General features: G+C 54.8%; 7 protein-coding genes across 7 annotated transcripts, besides 2 other annotated features; 3 read left to right on the forward strand and 4 right to left on the reverse strand.

Moving 5' to 3' along the window:
• Nucleotides 1-4: 4 nt before the first annotated feature.
• On the forward strand, nt 5-1,776 carry PODANS_5_3660 (uncharacterized protein; the record flags this gene model as incomplete). Its single annotated transcript, XM_001904874.1, has 4 exons — nt 5-723; nt 788-917; nt 979-1,535; nt 1,611-1,776. The coding sequence occupies 4 exons, from the start codon at nt 5-7 to the stop codon at nt 1,774-1,776; spliced, it is 1,572 nt and encodes a 523-aa protein (XP_001904909.1).
• A 746-nt stretch (nt 1,777-2,522) lies between these two features.
• Nucleotides 2,523-2,918, forward strand: PODANS_5_3665 (uncharacterized protein; the record flags this gene model as incomplete). Its single annotated transcript, XM_001904875.1, has 1 exon — nt 2,523-2,918. The coding sequence occupies one exon, from the start codon at nt 2,523-2,525 to the stop codon at nt 2,916-2,918; it is 396 nt and encodes a 131-aa protein (XP_001904910.1).
• A 699-nt stretch (nt 2,919-3,617) lies between these two features.
• Nucleotides 3,618-5,405, forward strand: PODANS_5_3670 (uncharacterized protein; the record flags this gene model as incomplete). The annotated part of the gene is made up of 1 exon (XM_001904876.1): nt 3,618-5,405. The coding sequence occupies one exon, from the start codon at nt 3,618-3,620 to the stop codon at nt 5,403-5,405; it is 1,788 nt and encodes a 595-aa protein (XP_001904911.1).
• Nucleotides 5,406-5,699: 294 nt separating this feature from the next.
• Nucleotides 5,700-5,790, forward strand: a tRNA (tRNA-Pro).
• A 488-nt stretch (nt 5,791-6,278) lies between these two features.
• Nucleotides 6,279-8,705, reverse strand: PODANS_5_3680 (uncharacterized protein; the record flags this gene model as incomplete). Its single annotated transcript, XM_001904877.1, has 1 exon — nt 6,279-8,705. The coding sequence occupies one exon, from the start codon at nt 8,703-8,705 to the stop codon at nt 6,279-6,281; it is 2,427 nt and encodes an 808-aa protein (XP_001904912.1).
• A 330-nt stretch (nt 8,706-9,035) lies between these two features.
• PODANS_5_3690 (uncharacterized protein) lies at nt 9,036-9,428 on the reverse strand (the record flags this gene model as incomplete). Its single annotated transcript, XM_001904878.1, has 1 exon — nt 9,036-9,428. One exon carries the CDS (start codon nt 9,426-9,428, stop codon nt 9,036-9,038), a length of 393 nt encoding a protein of 130 aa, XP_001904913.1.
• A 1,955-nt stretch (nt 9,429-11,383) lies between these two features.
• Nucleotides 11,384-11,471, reverse strand: a tRNA (tRNA-Tyr).
• A 170-nt stretch (nt 11,472-11,641) lies between these two features.
• On the reverse strand, nt 11,642-12,852 carry PODANS_5_3700 (uncharacterized protein; the record flags this gene model as incomplete). Its single annotated transcript, XM_001904879.1, has 2 exons — nt 11,642-12,521; nt 12,638-12,852. 2 exons carry the CDS (start codon nt 12,850-12,852, stop codon nt 11,642-11,644), a joined length of 1,095 nt encoding a protein of 364 aa, XP_001904914.1.
• Nucleotides 12,853-13,892: 1,040 nt separating this feature from the next.
• PODANS_5_3710 (uncharacterized protein) lies at nt 13,893-14,732 on the reverse strand (the record flags this gene model as incomplete). The annotated part of the gene is made up of 1 exon (XM_001904880.1): nt 13,893-14,732. One exon carries the CDS (start codon nt 14,730-14,732, stop codon nt 13,893-13,895), a length of 840 nt encoding a protein of 279 aa, XP_001904915.1.
• Between the last annotated feature and the right edge of the window lie 413 nt (nt 14,733-15,145).

A 15,145-nucleotide genomic window follows, 5' to 3' on the forward strand; every position in this document is an offset into this window, starting at 1 on the left:
CGCCATGTTGCTAAACACCTTTTCCACCGGCGGCGAGACCGAGGGGTTCGTGCTTAGTTGCTTATCCCTGGCCATCGTTTTTACACTTGTCAACATCCTCACCTCTTCCCGGACATGGCTTGTGGCCCACTCGCCCATATCTTTCCTCAAAAGACGTGCTCGAGCATGGCTTTTCCTCTTTCAAGGACCCAAGATCATCGAGGAAGAATTCAACAAGGCCGGACCTGGGAAGCCATTCCACATCGACGTCCCCGAGAACCGTTATGTCGTCGTGTCGTCCTGGAAACACATCAAGGAGATCGACTCAGCTCCCGACCATGTGCTCTCTCTTCAGGCCGCAGCCAAGCAGCTTCTTCAACCCAAACACACCATGTCAAGCTTCAACTGGATGGACAAGAGGGGTGCCGAGGGGATTCCACTGATCAGAACCCTTCGCGTCATGCTCACGAACCACTTGCCTGAGGTTCTTCCCCAAATCAGACGTTCAATGAGCGCCTTGATGGACAACGAGATTGATTCGGCCCCCAAGCTTGAGGATGGAAAGACCATGACGCCAAAGCTCTACCACATCATCATCAAGGCAATCGCACACTCGAATGCTTTGGCGTTCTTCGGCGAGGACTTGGCCAAAAATGAAAGGTTCATGAAGGCGGCCATGACCTTTATTGAGCAGACCCTGCTCATTGCTGAGATCTTGCGGTTGCTGCCCCAGTTTCTGTCCGAGTAAGCTCACCTTTTCCCGTCGCTGTTCGAGGGCGAGATGTAGCTGACTTCCTACTCTTTCAAGGCCTATCGGAAAGTTCCTTTCCAACAAGCTCAACTCCAGCTCTGTAATCTTTGACACCTTGCTCCCAGTCGCTGCTGAGCGGGTGGACGAGTACGCCAGAGCCAAACTTGGACAGAAGGTACCTGAACATGTAAGTCTCGCCACCTTGCGCCTACGAAAATGCAATACTGACAGCTGATTCCTCTCTGCAGAAAGACTGCATGCAATGGATCATGGAGAGCGCCCCAAGAAACAGCCCTTGGACGGCCGAAAGGATCGTCTACGAGCTCATTGCCTTGTGGTTTGGATCAGTCCACATTACTTCCACCACCGTCTGCTTCACCATCCACGACCTCTGCCTCCACCCGGAATACGTCGAGCCCCTCCGCAAAGAGATCGAGGCCACCGGCTGGGAGACGTTCGAGAAGTCAGGCGGCAAATGCTTCCCCCTCCTCGACAGCTTCATGAAAGAATCCGCCAGGATAACACCGGTCGAATCGGTCAGCACCCGCCGCATGGCACTCGAGCCCTTCAAGCTATCAGATGGCACAGCCGTCAACCCGGGCGAATGGATCGTCACGGCAGCCCGCGGCATGGCAATGGACTCGTCCGTCTTCTCCAAACCCACCGACTTTCAAGGCTTCCGCTTTGCGGACCCGGCGGTTGTCGCTAAAATCGACAACCGCCCATCATTCTCGGCAGGTGACAAATCATCCGACTTCACCAGCACATCTGACTGGCAGCTATGGGGCACAGGAAGGTGCGCTTGGTAGGTTTTCCCTCCCCAGTCCGAGGTTGTTTGACTAAGAGTAAGACACTGACGTTGCTATCACCAACGGCGCAGCCCTGGGCGGTTTTACGCCACGGCAGTCATGAAGGCCATGCTGGGGTTGCTCATCGCAAAATACGATATGCAGCTAACGGACCCGGGGGCGGCGAGGTATTTTGCTTGGCGGACGTTTATTTATCCTTTTCCTGGGACCAAGATTAGCTTGACTGCGCGGGAATGAGGGAGGGGAGTGGCTTGTAAGATTTTAGATACCATAGTTGCATACGTGAATGAAACATAACTATTATTTTTACTGTGATCTTCCACGCTACTGCGCAGTGGGTGCGGCACGGCTATCGCACATACTGCGATGCTATGCTCGCTGCTGCCTTTTCACGATATCACCTCACCTTCCATTGCTCGTACTCATAGACCAATAGGCTGAGCAGACTTGATGTCTAGATTGCCGCGTTCTTGGTTCGCAGCGCTTCGCCGCAAGGCTGCAGTTGTAGGTATCAGATGCGCGGCTGTTTTGGGGGGGCATGTCAGCACGGCAGTGGCAGAAGGACCCGTCGAAATGCCGTTCTCCAGTTCTCCAGCGCCCAGCCAAGTCGCGGGTTTGGGGGCTGGAAAGACGAGGCGTGCTGTGCCTCTCTCAACCGGGCCGATATCCGCGCCGCAGCAAAGTCGGATGAAACACAGCACTTGATTGGGACAACACCTCCGCACTGTGCAACAAGGACGTTTGTTCTGTCTGCTTGTCTGCTTGCAGCCCCTACAAACAGCTAACCGCTCGTGGCTTTCCCCCGCCTCCCCTCCTGCCGCTCGGTGCATATCAAGACTCGTGTTTCGCCCGTCTTTAGCTTTGCTTGCCTCCTTGCCCACACCTCCAATACCTATCTTTTCCTTCCTTCCTTCCTGCCTACCAGAGATCGACAAAAAACTAAACCCTTTCCAAGAAATCCGCGCCTCCGCTGGCAAATCACAATGTCGTATCCTTTCTCTCTACGCCACATCCCCGCGCTTATTCTCGCCGCCAGCAGCACCTTTGGCGGCATCTGGCCAATCTTCAACGCCGAGGGGGCCATGCTCGAGTTTGGCTTCCCTCCCAACGTCGCCCAAGCACCCGAGACAAAGCCTGTCATGGTTCAAGGCCAGTCTCGCACCACCATCATCGGTCTTGTCGCCTTCCTCTTTTACTTTAGGGGGAAATTCGCCGAGTTGGACACCATCATGACGGTGTATGGGTTTTATGCTGGCATTCTCGACACGTATATCGTCTACAAGGGGGGCAACCCCAGCTGGGCGCTCTTCCGTCTTGCGGCGTCGTGGGTCTTTGGTTTCTGCGGGATCGCGGGGTTAACTGCTTCCTCCCTGTCTTGAGCTGGGTGTATCTTGGGTGTGTTCGTTGTGTTCGTGGCTTGGCGACACCTCTTGTTTCGGTCTAGATTATCAGATATCAAAAATAAGGCGGCTTCTTCGGCCTCGGTTTCACATTGTTGGGCTGTTGGTTCCTATGCGCAGAGACGCGGGCTGTCAGGCAGTCAACAGTCTGACTTGTGTGGATGGGGGCAGGGTCCTCTGATTTGATATCCAGTATGTGTTTTATATTAACACCCGGGGCACTGTACGTGTGCTACCAGCTCAGCCTGGCCACGCTACCACACCCCCCTTCATGCAAGGTAAACGTCCCGACGTGCATGCAACCCCCCTGGGACGCCTGGAAAGCGACACACTGTGTCGACTTGAACCTGTCATCAGCTTGTCGTTTGTTTGAGCGATGATCTCCCAACGCAACATCCGAACAGTTGGTTCGCATTTTTTATGACTTGTCAAGGCAGCCTGGCCCAACCGACAGACATTTTATTTTTCTTTCCACCTTCACCCCTTCCCCCCCACCATTCTCCTCCTCTCATTCCCTCAATCCTCCTCCCCTCCCACATCTGCCGGGGTTGTAACATGTACGGACTAGCTCAAACGGCTTTTTGAACGCCGTACCCGCTTGATCCTTCTCCGTCCTCTGTCTCGACTTCACCTCTTTCTTACAGTCAGCTCCATTATCACCAGAGCTCACACCAAATCATGGCGGCTCCCCTAGGCCCAACAGCCTCCCCCGCCGACCCAGGCTCCCTCCTCCAAACCCCCTCCCACCACGACACCGCCGAGAAGACCTCCCCCACAGTAGTCAAAGAAGCGGACAAGTTCACCCACTCCCTCCGCATCTGGCTCGTCTTCCTCGTCCTCTGCCTCCTCTCCTTCATCTCCGCCATCGACGCAACAATCATCACCACCTCCCTCCCGACGATAACCCACTCCCTCAACCACGGCTCCCCGGCTTCCAGCAATGACTACGTCTGGATAGCCAACACCTACCTCTTCGCCTCCACCGCCCCCCAGCCCTTCTTCGGGCAGATATCCAACATTTTCGGCCGTCGCAACCCGATGCTCGTCTCCATCGCCTTGTTCGCCCTCGGGTCAGGCATCGCCGGTGGAGCGAGCAGCGTTGCCATGCTCATCGCGGGAAGAACAGTCCAAGGGCTCGGAACGGGGGGGTTGTACGTCCTGAGCGATATCATCATCTGTGACATGATCCCCCCCAGGCATCGAGGGCCGTATCTAAGTGCTGTCTTGAGCACCGCTGCTATTGGGACCACCATCGGCCCCATCATAGGAGGTGCGTTGGCGAGGGCGGATTGGAGGTGGATCTTCTGGCTCAACCTGCCTGTTTCTGCTGTTGGGTTCGTTGTTGTTTTGTTGCTTCTCCGGGTGAGGTATCAGAGTTTGGGGTGGGGGGAGGTGGTGAGACGGGTTGATTGGGTGGGCAACGGGCTGTTTATACCCAGTATGGTCAGCCTGTTCTTTGGGCTTATCATGGGGGGCACGAGGGGTTACCCTTGGAAGAGCGAAAAGATTGTTGTTCCGATAGTGATGGGTGTGGCTGGGTGGGTGGCGTTTCATGTTCATCAGTCCGCTGAGGGGAAGAGGTGGGGTCCTGTTGAGCCGAGCATGCCGATGAGGTTGTTTAAACATAGGACATCGGCGGCCGGGTTTGTGATTATCTTTTTCGGGGGTGTGGTGCTGCAGGCGATTAGCTATTTTCTGCCCGTGTACTTCCAGGGTGTGCTCGGGGTGAGCCCGTTGACGGCGGGGGTGTACTTTTTGCCGTTTGCGCTGGCGATCATCCCTCTGGGGGGGATGACGGGGTTTTTCATGTCAAAGACGGGGTTGTATATCCCTCTGCATTTTGTCGGGTTTGCCTTCAGCGCGATCGGGGTTGGGTTGTTCTCGTTGCTCAGCGAGAACTCGAGCACGGGGACGTGGGTTGGGTTTCAGATTTTGGCTTCGGCGGGAACGGCTGTCATCTTTACCGCCACGCTTCCATCGACGCTGGCACCGCTGCAGGAGAAGGATGTCGGCGTCGCTACGGGGACGTACAGCTTTGTGAGGTCGTTTGGCCTGGTGTGGGGCGTCACGATGGCGAGTATCGTCTTCAACGGGCAGTTCAACACACGGCTGGAGAGCAACACAGTGTTGAGCCGGGAGCTCAAGTCTTTCCTGGCGGATGGAGCCGCGTACGCTTTCGTGTCTGCCTCGGAGGCGGAGGGCGGGATCCGGTCGTTGCCAGCTGACATCCGGAGCGCGCTGATCGGGATTTACGTCCACGCTCTCAATGCGGTCTGGTATGTCATTGTTGGCATGGCCGGTCTAGGCTTCCTTGCCACGTTTGTTGAGAAGCATGTGCCACTTCGAAAGGAGCACGAAACGGAGTTTGGGCTGGTGAGCAAGGGTGAAAGCTCTTCTGATGATGCAGCTGAAAAGGGTCAGACACCACGGCCTGCCAGCGATGGGGAGGCGAGGACAAAGCAGTAGGCCTCCCGTGAGTATAAGATTGATCCGGCGAGGGTTATGGAGATTTGAAGGGCCGAGTCGGGTAAAGACCGGTTCCCATTTCATGAGTGTCAGAACATCTACATCAATTAATAGTCAAACACGTCATATCCCGAAACCCTTATCCAGATCCCATCCACATGCTTCGAAACTTTCCATCGTCACAACTAAACACCGCAAAGTCAGTAGAAACCAAGAGACCAATGTTGCAAAACTAAAGAACGCTAACCCATTACATATCCAATTTTCGACGTGCTTTTCCATCAATCCATCCAAGGCCGTGTGGTGTAGTGGTAGCATACTTGCTTTGGGAACTTCCTCTCATTGCTGTTGCAAGTGGTCCCAGGTTCGAGCCCTGGCTCGGCCCCATCCTTTTGACATTTTTGCTAAACCAGTCTGTCGACCATGCCAATGTTTTCTTCCCCAGGGCAATCGTGTATGTATTTTCTCCTCCCGAATCTCTGAACTTTTCAGCCCTCTCCCGCTATGCTGCTAGCCTTTGAGTAAGCTTCTTTGGTTGCCCCGAACACGTATTTCTAGACTTCCAAGTAGGGCAGCTAAACCACCGTGTGCACTTAAAAGGGACCGAGTATTTCCTAAACGCTTTTTTAGATATAAAAGTTACCATTTAGCTGAGAAGAACCTATGGAGTTATATGACTAAAAGGGGGTAAACAAGAACCAAAAGACCAAGCCTTCCAAACAATCTGTTTCCCTCAACTTTGCCTCCCATCAGCCGTCCCCGGGTATCTCATTCACAACCATATATCCCAAAGACCAAAACTCACCATTCCATGACGGCAAAAAAAAAAAATTCACCCCTATCCCACAAGACATAACAACCCCCTGCTCAACCTCAGTTCCTCCTCCCCGTCCACTCCAAAGCCCCACTACTCCCACTCCCATTCCCACCCCCCCCTCCCTGCTGACCCTGCCATCCCAACGGCACATACAAACTCGAATCCGAAAACCTACTGCTCTGCTGCTGCTGCTGCTGCTGCTGCTCAACCCCCCTCGGGTAGTGCCCCACATCAGCCAAACTAACCTCCATCCCACTCCCGAGCTCAAACCTCTCCTCCCCCTTCTCCACCTCATAAACCCCCAAGCTCCCCTTATCATCCCCCACAACCAACATCCCCCCATCCGGCGAAAACTCAAACACCGTCACCTTGTGCAAATCCTCAAACTGGCCCCCAAACCCCGCCAGATGGTTGTGGTTGTTCTTGTTCTTTTTCCCTTTAACCGCATCAGGCCACTTCCAAATCTCCTCCGCCGTCTCAACCTCAATAATCACAAACTGCCCCGCGTTCGCATCACAATAAGCGACATACTTGCAGTTGGGGGAGATACAAGCCTGAACATTAGGAATCGCGAATATCCTCGTCGAGTTGGTAGGCAAGTCCCAGACGACAACAAACCGTTCCGGTGCCGGGAGTGGTTGTCGGCGATATTTCCCCCCCGGAACGGCAACGTCGGTGTGGTTGGCCGGTATCCAAATCGACACCGCCAATGACCCACACGCGATGAGCGAGGCTGGAAGGGCGGTCTGCAAGGCGGGGTATTCCGGTATGTGGACTCTGTACGGCTTGTGGCGGTCTTCATCCTCGAGCGACGTCACCGTCGCGTTGGGGGTTCGAGCGCGGAGCTTGTGGTCAGAGGTCGGTTTCATGAGCCACGCGATCAGTATCGTCGCGTGAGCTCTGGGGGCGTCACCCGGTCGTGGTCCGGCTGCTGCGACCAAAAAAGGGGAGTCGGACGAGAAGGCCAGCTCGGGGAACTTGGGGACAAAGGGGAGTTCGGCCTTGAGGAGCTCAATCGAGTGGGTTGAGTCCTCCCAGAAGGGTCTCTTGGCGGAGGGGTGTCTTGCGAGGAAGAAGCGGTCGATTCGGTCGCCTTTGGGGCGGTAGACTACGAGTGGTGCGTAGTCGGTGTGGTAAGCGTCCCGCTTGGAGGCTGCCCACCGGTGGGCTTCGTCGATGGTCTGGACCTTTTTGGCAGAGGTGCCGCCTTTGGCAAAGTTCCATATTTCGAGGGTGAGCCCAAAGTGGGTTGTGATACCTATGAGGGTGGCGTTTTCCGACAAGATTGCGTGACTGCGGATGAAGTACTCTCTGGATCGAACCTGAGGTTGCACATAAGACGTGATTTTGATGGTGCTATGCAGCGCGCTTTTGGCGATGGCCCAGATCTTGACGGTCTTGGGATCATGTTTGGTGGCTACAAATATATTTGCTGGTGAAGTGTCAATATGCAGGATCCGAGTGGACTTGGCCTTATCTGTCAGATGGCGAGCGGGGGTGACCTCGATTCGACCCTGATGCCCACTGTGTTTTGCCGGCGGTTGTATGACGAGTTGGCTTGCGAATCCAATACTGGGGGCGATGATGCTGGGACTGTTGGTGCTTGGAGGCATGAGGCCGGGAGAGACAAGACTGGGTGACGCCAACCCAGGCGACCACTGCGATCTGGGCGTCGGACTTCGACGGTACTCGGGTGGCGGTGAAAAGGGAGGTGACTGGTGATATGGTGACATGGCACTGACCATGGATGGGCCCGGAGATGGCCGCCGAGGACTCGAAGTGTCGGAACGAACTGCCGACACCTCGCTGATACCAGACATGATGCGGTTAAACGAGAATGAGGTACGAGGGCTTTCTCGTCCCGACTGTGGACTTTCACTCGGGGCAACCGATATTTGACGGGATCGCTCGGTTTCTGGATAACCCTGGGAGGCCTGGACAGGCTCAGACCAACGCTCTGAGGAGAAGGTGGGAGACTCGGGCTCGAGATAACCCCCCGAGCCGAGAGGCTCAGACTTGGTGGACGGGGAATCTTCGTGACTCCAGGCTGATCTTGCCAGGGGCGGTGGAAGATTGATCTCTCTCGGCGGGACTGGCGTCGAAGTGCCGGAGCGTCCTGGTAGCGTGGGCGATTCGGGCAGAGGCCGTGGAGGCACTGTTGGAGGTGCTTGTGCCGGCGGGACTGGAGGGACTGGTGGCACATCTGGCAATGGCTCATGATCTTCAGGGCGCTTCACCGTGATGGAGTCCGGTTGGCCACTGTAATAAGAAAAGGCATTGGTTCGAGACGATGTCCATTTGTCGGCGTCCTCATGTGGCATTGGCGCCCTGGCATTGGAAGCTGAACTTGCTCCTGCCGGCTCATCGTTGGTCCTGTGCTTCGTTGCTGGTACGTGCGTTTTCTGAGACAAACGGACTGCTTCAAGGTTCTGTTCAATTCCCGGCGTGTCGTGGTTCGTGACATCTCCCGTTGTTCTGGCCATTGTTAGTTTATCTCTGCAAGGTAGGTGGTGTTCTCTTCGACGGCTTACACGGTATCTTCTGACCCGGACCTCTCGCGTGCCGCCTGTGACTTCTTCTCATAGGACCGAACGCAGTTGGTAACAGCATCCAGATACAGGTCAAGAACTTCGCTGGTGTCCGGGTCATGCTTTTCGTTAGACAGAGTTTTGGCTCGCAATCGCTCAACCTCGCCCTTGACATTTTCTTTGATGGTGTTTGATTCAGAGGCACTGCTTTGTTGGGATGGGTCTCTTCAGGACAAAATTAACATGAACACCTTGGAAATTCGGCGGACGAAGAAGACTGGCCACTTACAAGCTCAAGATATCTAAGGCAAGTCCCAGTACCTCACGAAATAATCCTATATCGTCACGGCACTGTCCGATCTGCGCTCGTCCGGCTTGATTCCAGTCTGTTGCATTCCGGCATTGGGTGAGGATTGAATCGATGCGTATCAGCGTATTCCCACAGCTTTCCAGCAGCAGCAGCATTTGCGCCTGCAATAACAAAGGAATAGAAGGCTCATCTCGAAGCAGCTCCAGCAAAAGCCTGAGGTCGGACAGCTCGCGGGTGACAGCAGAGAGATCGGAATGGGAGGCTCGTACAGACCGGATGAAGCGTGTGAGGATGGCCGATGTCGATGAGATGCCTGAGAGGAGATACTCGATTGGACGAGAGGCCGAGTGTTTCCGGGGTTGCTCCATGATGCAGGATGGGACGAGCCTAAAGCCAGGGACCGATGGAGCGGGAGTACTGTCACAATCTATCCCACTCCGTCGTTCCGGTGCCAGCTGTCCGGTATATAGCCGTTAGGTATATCCAGGGAGGTGGTGAACTGTTCCGCCGGAGGTTAGACGGGAAAGCACTAGATAATATGTTGTCAGAGTAATGTTACTCTCTGGATATCTTTCCCTTGCACCAGCTAAGGTTGCGATTCATTGTCCCCGCAGCTGGAGGTGAGAGGTGAGAGGTGAGACAAAAAGACAGATTAACGACATGATCTTCAAGGCGGGGGGGGGGGGGGGGCCGCCGGTGCCGCCTTTATTCCACCTACCCTCTTCCCACGGCATGCACAGGCAGACAAAGGCAGGCGTCGCTGCCATTGGCGTACACCAGCTGCGCTTGTCTCGTTCGGGGTCAGGGAATGCCGCTCTGTGGCGCTCGAGCTGTCGAAGCCAGAAAAGCCAGCGAGGGAGGGGTCGTCGAGCTTCGTCTCGATTCGCGGGTCTGCCATGTGGCCGACAGGATTGCATGTCTCACGCTGACTGTGCATTGTGATAATAACAAGGCAAACAAAAGGAACGAACGGGACTGAAAAGATATCTACCTAGCTAACATTGTATAGGTACCATTTAGGCCGCATTTCTCGATCCATCTCAACTTCCGGCCATTCCATTTGTGTCCGTCCGAGCAGTCCCGAAAACATGATCAATTCATTTGCTCCTTGCGGCGCGAAGCAACCTCTTTTGTTTCGTATCCAGCGCCTTTTCTTCCGAGATCTCCCACGCGGTTTACAAATCAACATGTATTCGTCAACTAGGTGGGGATACTGTTAGATGAACGGTCCCCAATGGCTTGAGTGGCGAGAAATTCACGTACCCTCGGCGCGATTTGAAACGAATACACCTATGTCGACGTTTCCCTCGGGCATATAGCGCCAGCTGAAAGCCCGCTCCTTCTCCCACTCGTTGAGCTCCCAAAATTCTCTCCAGGGTCGTGGAGCGCCAAAGCCGGAATTCCACGTCAATAGACTGTGCGTGTGTTCCAAGTCTCCGTATAAATACAAGAGGAGATAGCGACGAGCGTGGAGGTACCGGCTAGGTGGGTTTCCCTCGAGTTGGTTGGGACCGAGCTGTTTGCGTATCTACTTACTTGGGATCTGCCAGTGCTTCTTACATGTGAGGGCAAAGAGCATCGCGCTGTGAGGCAGGAGGTGGGAAGCGATGTTGAGTAGAAGCTCGACAGGCAGTCGCATGATGAGTGAAGACTCGGAGTCGATATCCATCATCGTTTCGGGGGTCATATTCGACGTTTCGAGGCCAGTATCCGCCGTTGAAAGGGCAGCATTCATCGTTTTGGCGCGACCATCCATCGTTCCTATGCTGCTGCCATTGGAGGGTGTGGTGAGGGTGGGCTTGGGTGAATGGTTGAGAAACAGAATCAATTTTTACAGTGGCTTACATAGGAGAAAGCTTAGCTGCCGTCTCCCAGGTAGGTTTTGCTCACGAGTCACATGCCCTATAACATGACTTCATGGCGTCAAGCCACAAAACCTTCATCTAGCCACCGGCCCAGCCTGCGCGCTCCGGACAGTATGATAGGAAACTCCAGTGAGATCAAGGAAGACATCGTTGCGTGAAGGCAAACGCTTCCTGTGTTACCTAATAGGCCTTTAGAGGGCTTCCACGGATCCAGAGAGACTTTTTAGGAACCCCATCATTGGGCCAGGGCCATGAATGGAAAAGGAGGTGATAGTTCCAGGGGCATTCCAATGAAGGCATGCATATAAAGTCAGCTTCGCCTGGACTACCTCGCTCGATCTGCAAAAGATTGAGCATGCAGACTCGATCATGAACATGGATTGATTCCAAAACCCATAAGCAGATATAACAATTATGTAGCGGAGCATCTGCAGGAAAGAAAAGCAAAAAAGAACATCTCCCCTCGACCGGAATCGAGCCGGTGACCTTTCGGTATCAATAAATTCCTTTACAGCCGAACGTGATAGCCAACTACACCACAAGGGGTTATCTAATTTGTTGGCTCCAAAGGCCGGAAGTGGGGCCTATCATGCACCCCCGTCCACAATATCAAACTGCAAGTATCGTTGAATCAGAGCACAATTCTGGCCGCAAAACAGCAAAGGCTGCAAACCACAGCAACCGCGAGAGCGAAAGTGTCCACCCAGTCATATCAATCACCCATTCACCCCCCAAACCCTTCTCAGCCAGCCCCCTAACTCCTCCATCACCAACTCCGTCTTCTCCTCCGCATCCTTAACCACCTCCTCCTCCCAACCCATCTCCTCCCTCACCTCCCTATGCTCAAACCCGGCCCCAACCCCCGGCACAAGCACCCACTTCACCCTCCCCTCCTCAAACCAAAACCTCTCGTCCTCTTTCTCCAACCTTTTCTTAACCCCCCCTTCCGAGTTTATCTCCCTCCTGCTTACCTCCCCCTTCCCCACCAACCTCCTAGCCAAACCCTCATTCTCCCCAGCCAACCCATCCCCCTCCCCAGCAATAAACCCCCTAAACCCCTCCCCACCCCGCGCATAAAAAGGACTAACCAACCCGTCCCTCAAGTCAACCCCATAAGGCACATACCCCCACCTCCACGCCCCCTCCTCCCCACCGCCCGCCGCAAGATCCAGCCAACCCCCCCAACTGACCACCACTCCCGGGCAACACTCCTCCCTCTTCACCCCTTCAAGCAGCGTCACCGCCATCGCTAAATTCCCCCCCGCACCGAAACCCAGTATCCCCACCCGTCCCTTCTTCTTATCGTCGTCCACCCCCCTTGGAGACGTTCTGTCTATAGGAAGACTCTCATCCCCCAACGCATCGACCAGCAAAGCCTCCACGTCGTGCACCGGTGCGGGAAACACCGAAGCAGGGGCTTTGGAGTAGTTCAGCGCTATCACCAAGACGTGGTATTTATCCGCAAATGTCCGGTTGAACTCGTCGTCATCTCTCGGAGTGCCCAGGACAAAAGGCGCGGCGGCGGAGCCGTGGACTGTGAAGAGAGTTGGGAGGGTGGAGGGGGAGGTTAGGTCGTAGGAGGAGGGGAAGAAGATACTGCATAACCCAACAGTAAATATCAGCAAATTCCATGGCATCGGATAGATGGGAAACAGGGAGAGGGGCGGGGGGTTGGGCAGGGCACATACCGGACAGGCAAATCAGGCCTGCACTCATAACTCTTCACTATATCCGGCCTCGTCGACGGCGGGTAAAAGTACTCCTTCCACTCCCTGAGCCAGGCCGAAGGAAAAGCTAGCGATTTCGCCGTGTAGATTCGGGAGAGGCGGGTTATCCTCGAGAGGAAAGGGGGTGGTTCGTGGGTCAATGCTCTACTCGTCGTCGCGGTGGTGTCATTCTGTCCTGACGCTGGCGCAGAGTTGTCCATTTCTTTCTGCAAGTGCTATCGCGCAAAAATATCTCGATCGCGGGGTATCATAGGTCTCCTTCTTGTTCGTGCGCGGGCGTCGTCAAGTATTCGGGGTTAGGTCCAGGTAGGTAGAGCAAGTTGGGGTAGGTCGTGTTATAACATCTACAAGATAATCAAGTTCCAACGATCCAAGACAGGAGAAACGAATCGCACGACAAGATCTCAAACACTGTCCCGCGCCCCTCAAACCAGCTCAGGGTGGCGGGGAGGGGCAATCACATCGCCTCCAAAGACATTCGACTCACCCAACCCAACCCGGATCACCTATCCGAAATAAAAGTTGGGCGCATGGATAGCCCAAGGTCGATAAAGACTCCCAGACATGCTGAACAGATCGGGAGACACGTAGTTTCAGCTGATATAGTGCCCGGCGCAAAACATTCCAAGTCTGCAAAGTCATGCGACAAGCAAGTTGAGATGCAAGGCACCCACCCAACCGTGCGCGGGGCAGTCTTGGCCACTCAACTCAACTGACAGCAAACCAACCAACCCTCAAGACTCGCACGTACTTCTGTAGCTCTGCTTATCCCAGTTGGAGTCACAATCATGAGGAATCAACAGCCCAAAAGGCCAAACACCAAAGCATCTCGTCTCTGCAAAGAGCTGTGAACTGAAAAAGAAGACTTAATAAAGCCCATGTTCGAAATCCAGGAACGCGCGCCAAGAACCCCACCGTCGATCACCGCCCACCGGCCCGCGGCTCCACTCCACATCCACATGCCCACTTCCAAAAGGCCTGGCGAGGCGAGCCTGGCCAGAACACCACCCGACATGATGACATAAAAACAAACATCAATTCCACTACAAATACAAGTACGTGCTCAAAAAGATCGCAAACTCCATCCTCCATCCTCCGTCGTCACTCAACTCATCACAACTGACCACCTGCAGGGTACCTCTTGTATGCCATGCCCCCCTCCCCCATGCTACCGTTCATGCATGCACCCATCACTCGTCCCAAAATGCAAGCATCATCATACCTGGTATATCCCCTTGACCTAATGCACTCCCGGTCCCTTATGCACAATGATCTCCTCCCCACCCACATCATCGTCGTCCGGGTCCTCGATACTCGTTCTCCTCTTCGCCTCTACCGCCCTGTTGATCTTCTGCCCATCCTCTCCAATGACGCCCTCATCCTCTTCCTTGCCAAGTTCCACCGGCTCCTCGGTGATGGCATTGGCAGGAGAAGATGACGACGTCGACGTCCCCGGCTCGCCCTCTGTCATCTTCTCTTGCTCCTTCTCCTTGTTCGCACCGAAGCCTTGACCCCCAAAAGGCCACAAGCTGCCAAACGAGCTCTTGGCAGCACTGGGGTGAAGAGCCATGGGCTTGACAAGAATCTTCTCCCTGGCTGGATCGATCCCGCTGACCATGGCTCCCGACGACTGAACCTCGGGCATGGCGAAATCACCAAACTCCTCGTCGTCAATGTCGTCTTCGTGGACGGCATCATCCGAATCGTCAGTGTCATCCCGCCCGTCGCCGAAGCGTTCCTTCTCTTGATTCTCATTATCGCCTTGTCTCCTGCTTGAACTGCGACCGCCAACGACACCTCTCCACCACGAACCTCTGTTCCACGCCGAGCTGCTTGCGCCTCCCTCGTCCTCGGCATTGTCGAGGTTGTCCTCGTCGCTGCTATTGTCCTCGTCATCACCGTCATCGGCAAACGGGTTGCGCAGTCGCTCGCTTGCTGACAGGCTGGGAAGGGTGAAGGCATCCGAAGTCCCGTCGTCCGTGTTGGACGAGCTTCCTTCCTGCCCGCCATTCTCCGCAGCCGCAGCCGCATTCCGCTTGGCTAGGCGAGCCGCCAGCTGCATACGGGCTCTAGACGGCATAATGTTGAGAGGTGGTGGAGGTGGCGGCGGTGGCGGGATCGATGGCGGGTTCAAGGAATTGGACGAGTTGGCATTCAACGGATCGGTATACGCACGAAACTGAAAGCCAAGCCAGGGTTAGCACTTTGTCTGCAAAAGGTTGTGATGGCAACACAGGGGAGAAGGGCCGTATTGGTTTGGACAGGTAGGTCTGGAAAAGTGGAAAAGGAACCCTCAACATGGCTCAAAGGCAAACGGTATGGAAATGGAAGGGGGGACCGACTCGCGCCACTTGTATGCCAAAGAAAAATAAGGATAGGAGAACCGGAGAGCCAAAAGACTTTTGGAAACCATAGTACCGGGGAACCCCGCTCGTCTAGCGCTTGCTCAAAATGCCTTGTAATCCTCTGTCAAGAAAAAAAAAGATGCAAATA

Source organism: Podospora anserina, chromosome 5, assembly GCF_000226545.1.
Source record: "Podospora anserina S mat+ genomic DNA chromosome 5, supercontig 4".
Taxonomy (NCBI): Eukaryota; Fungi; Ascomycota; class Sordariomycetes; order Sordariales; family Podosporaceae; genus Podospora; species Podospora anserina.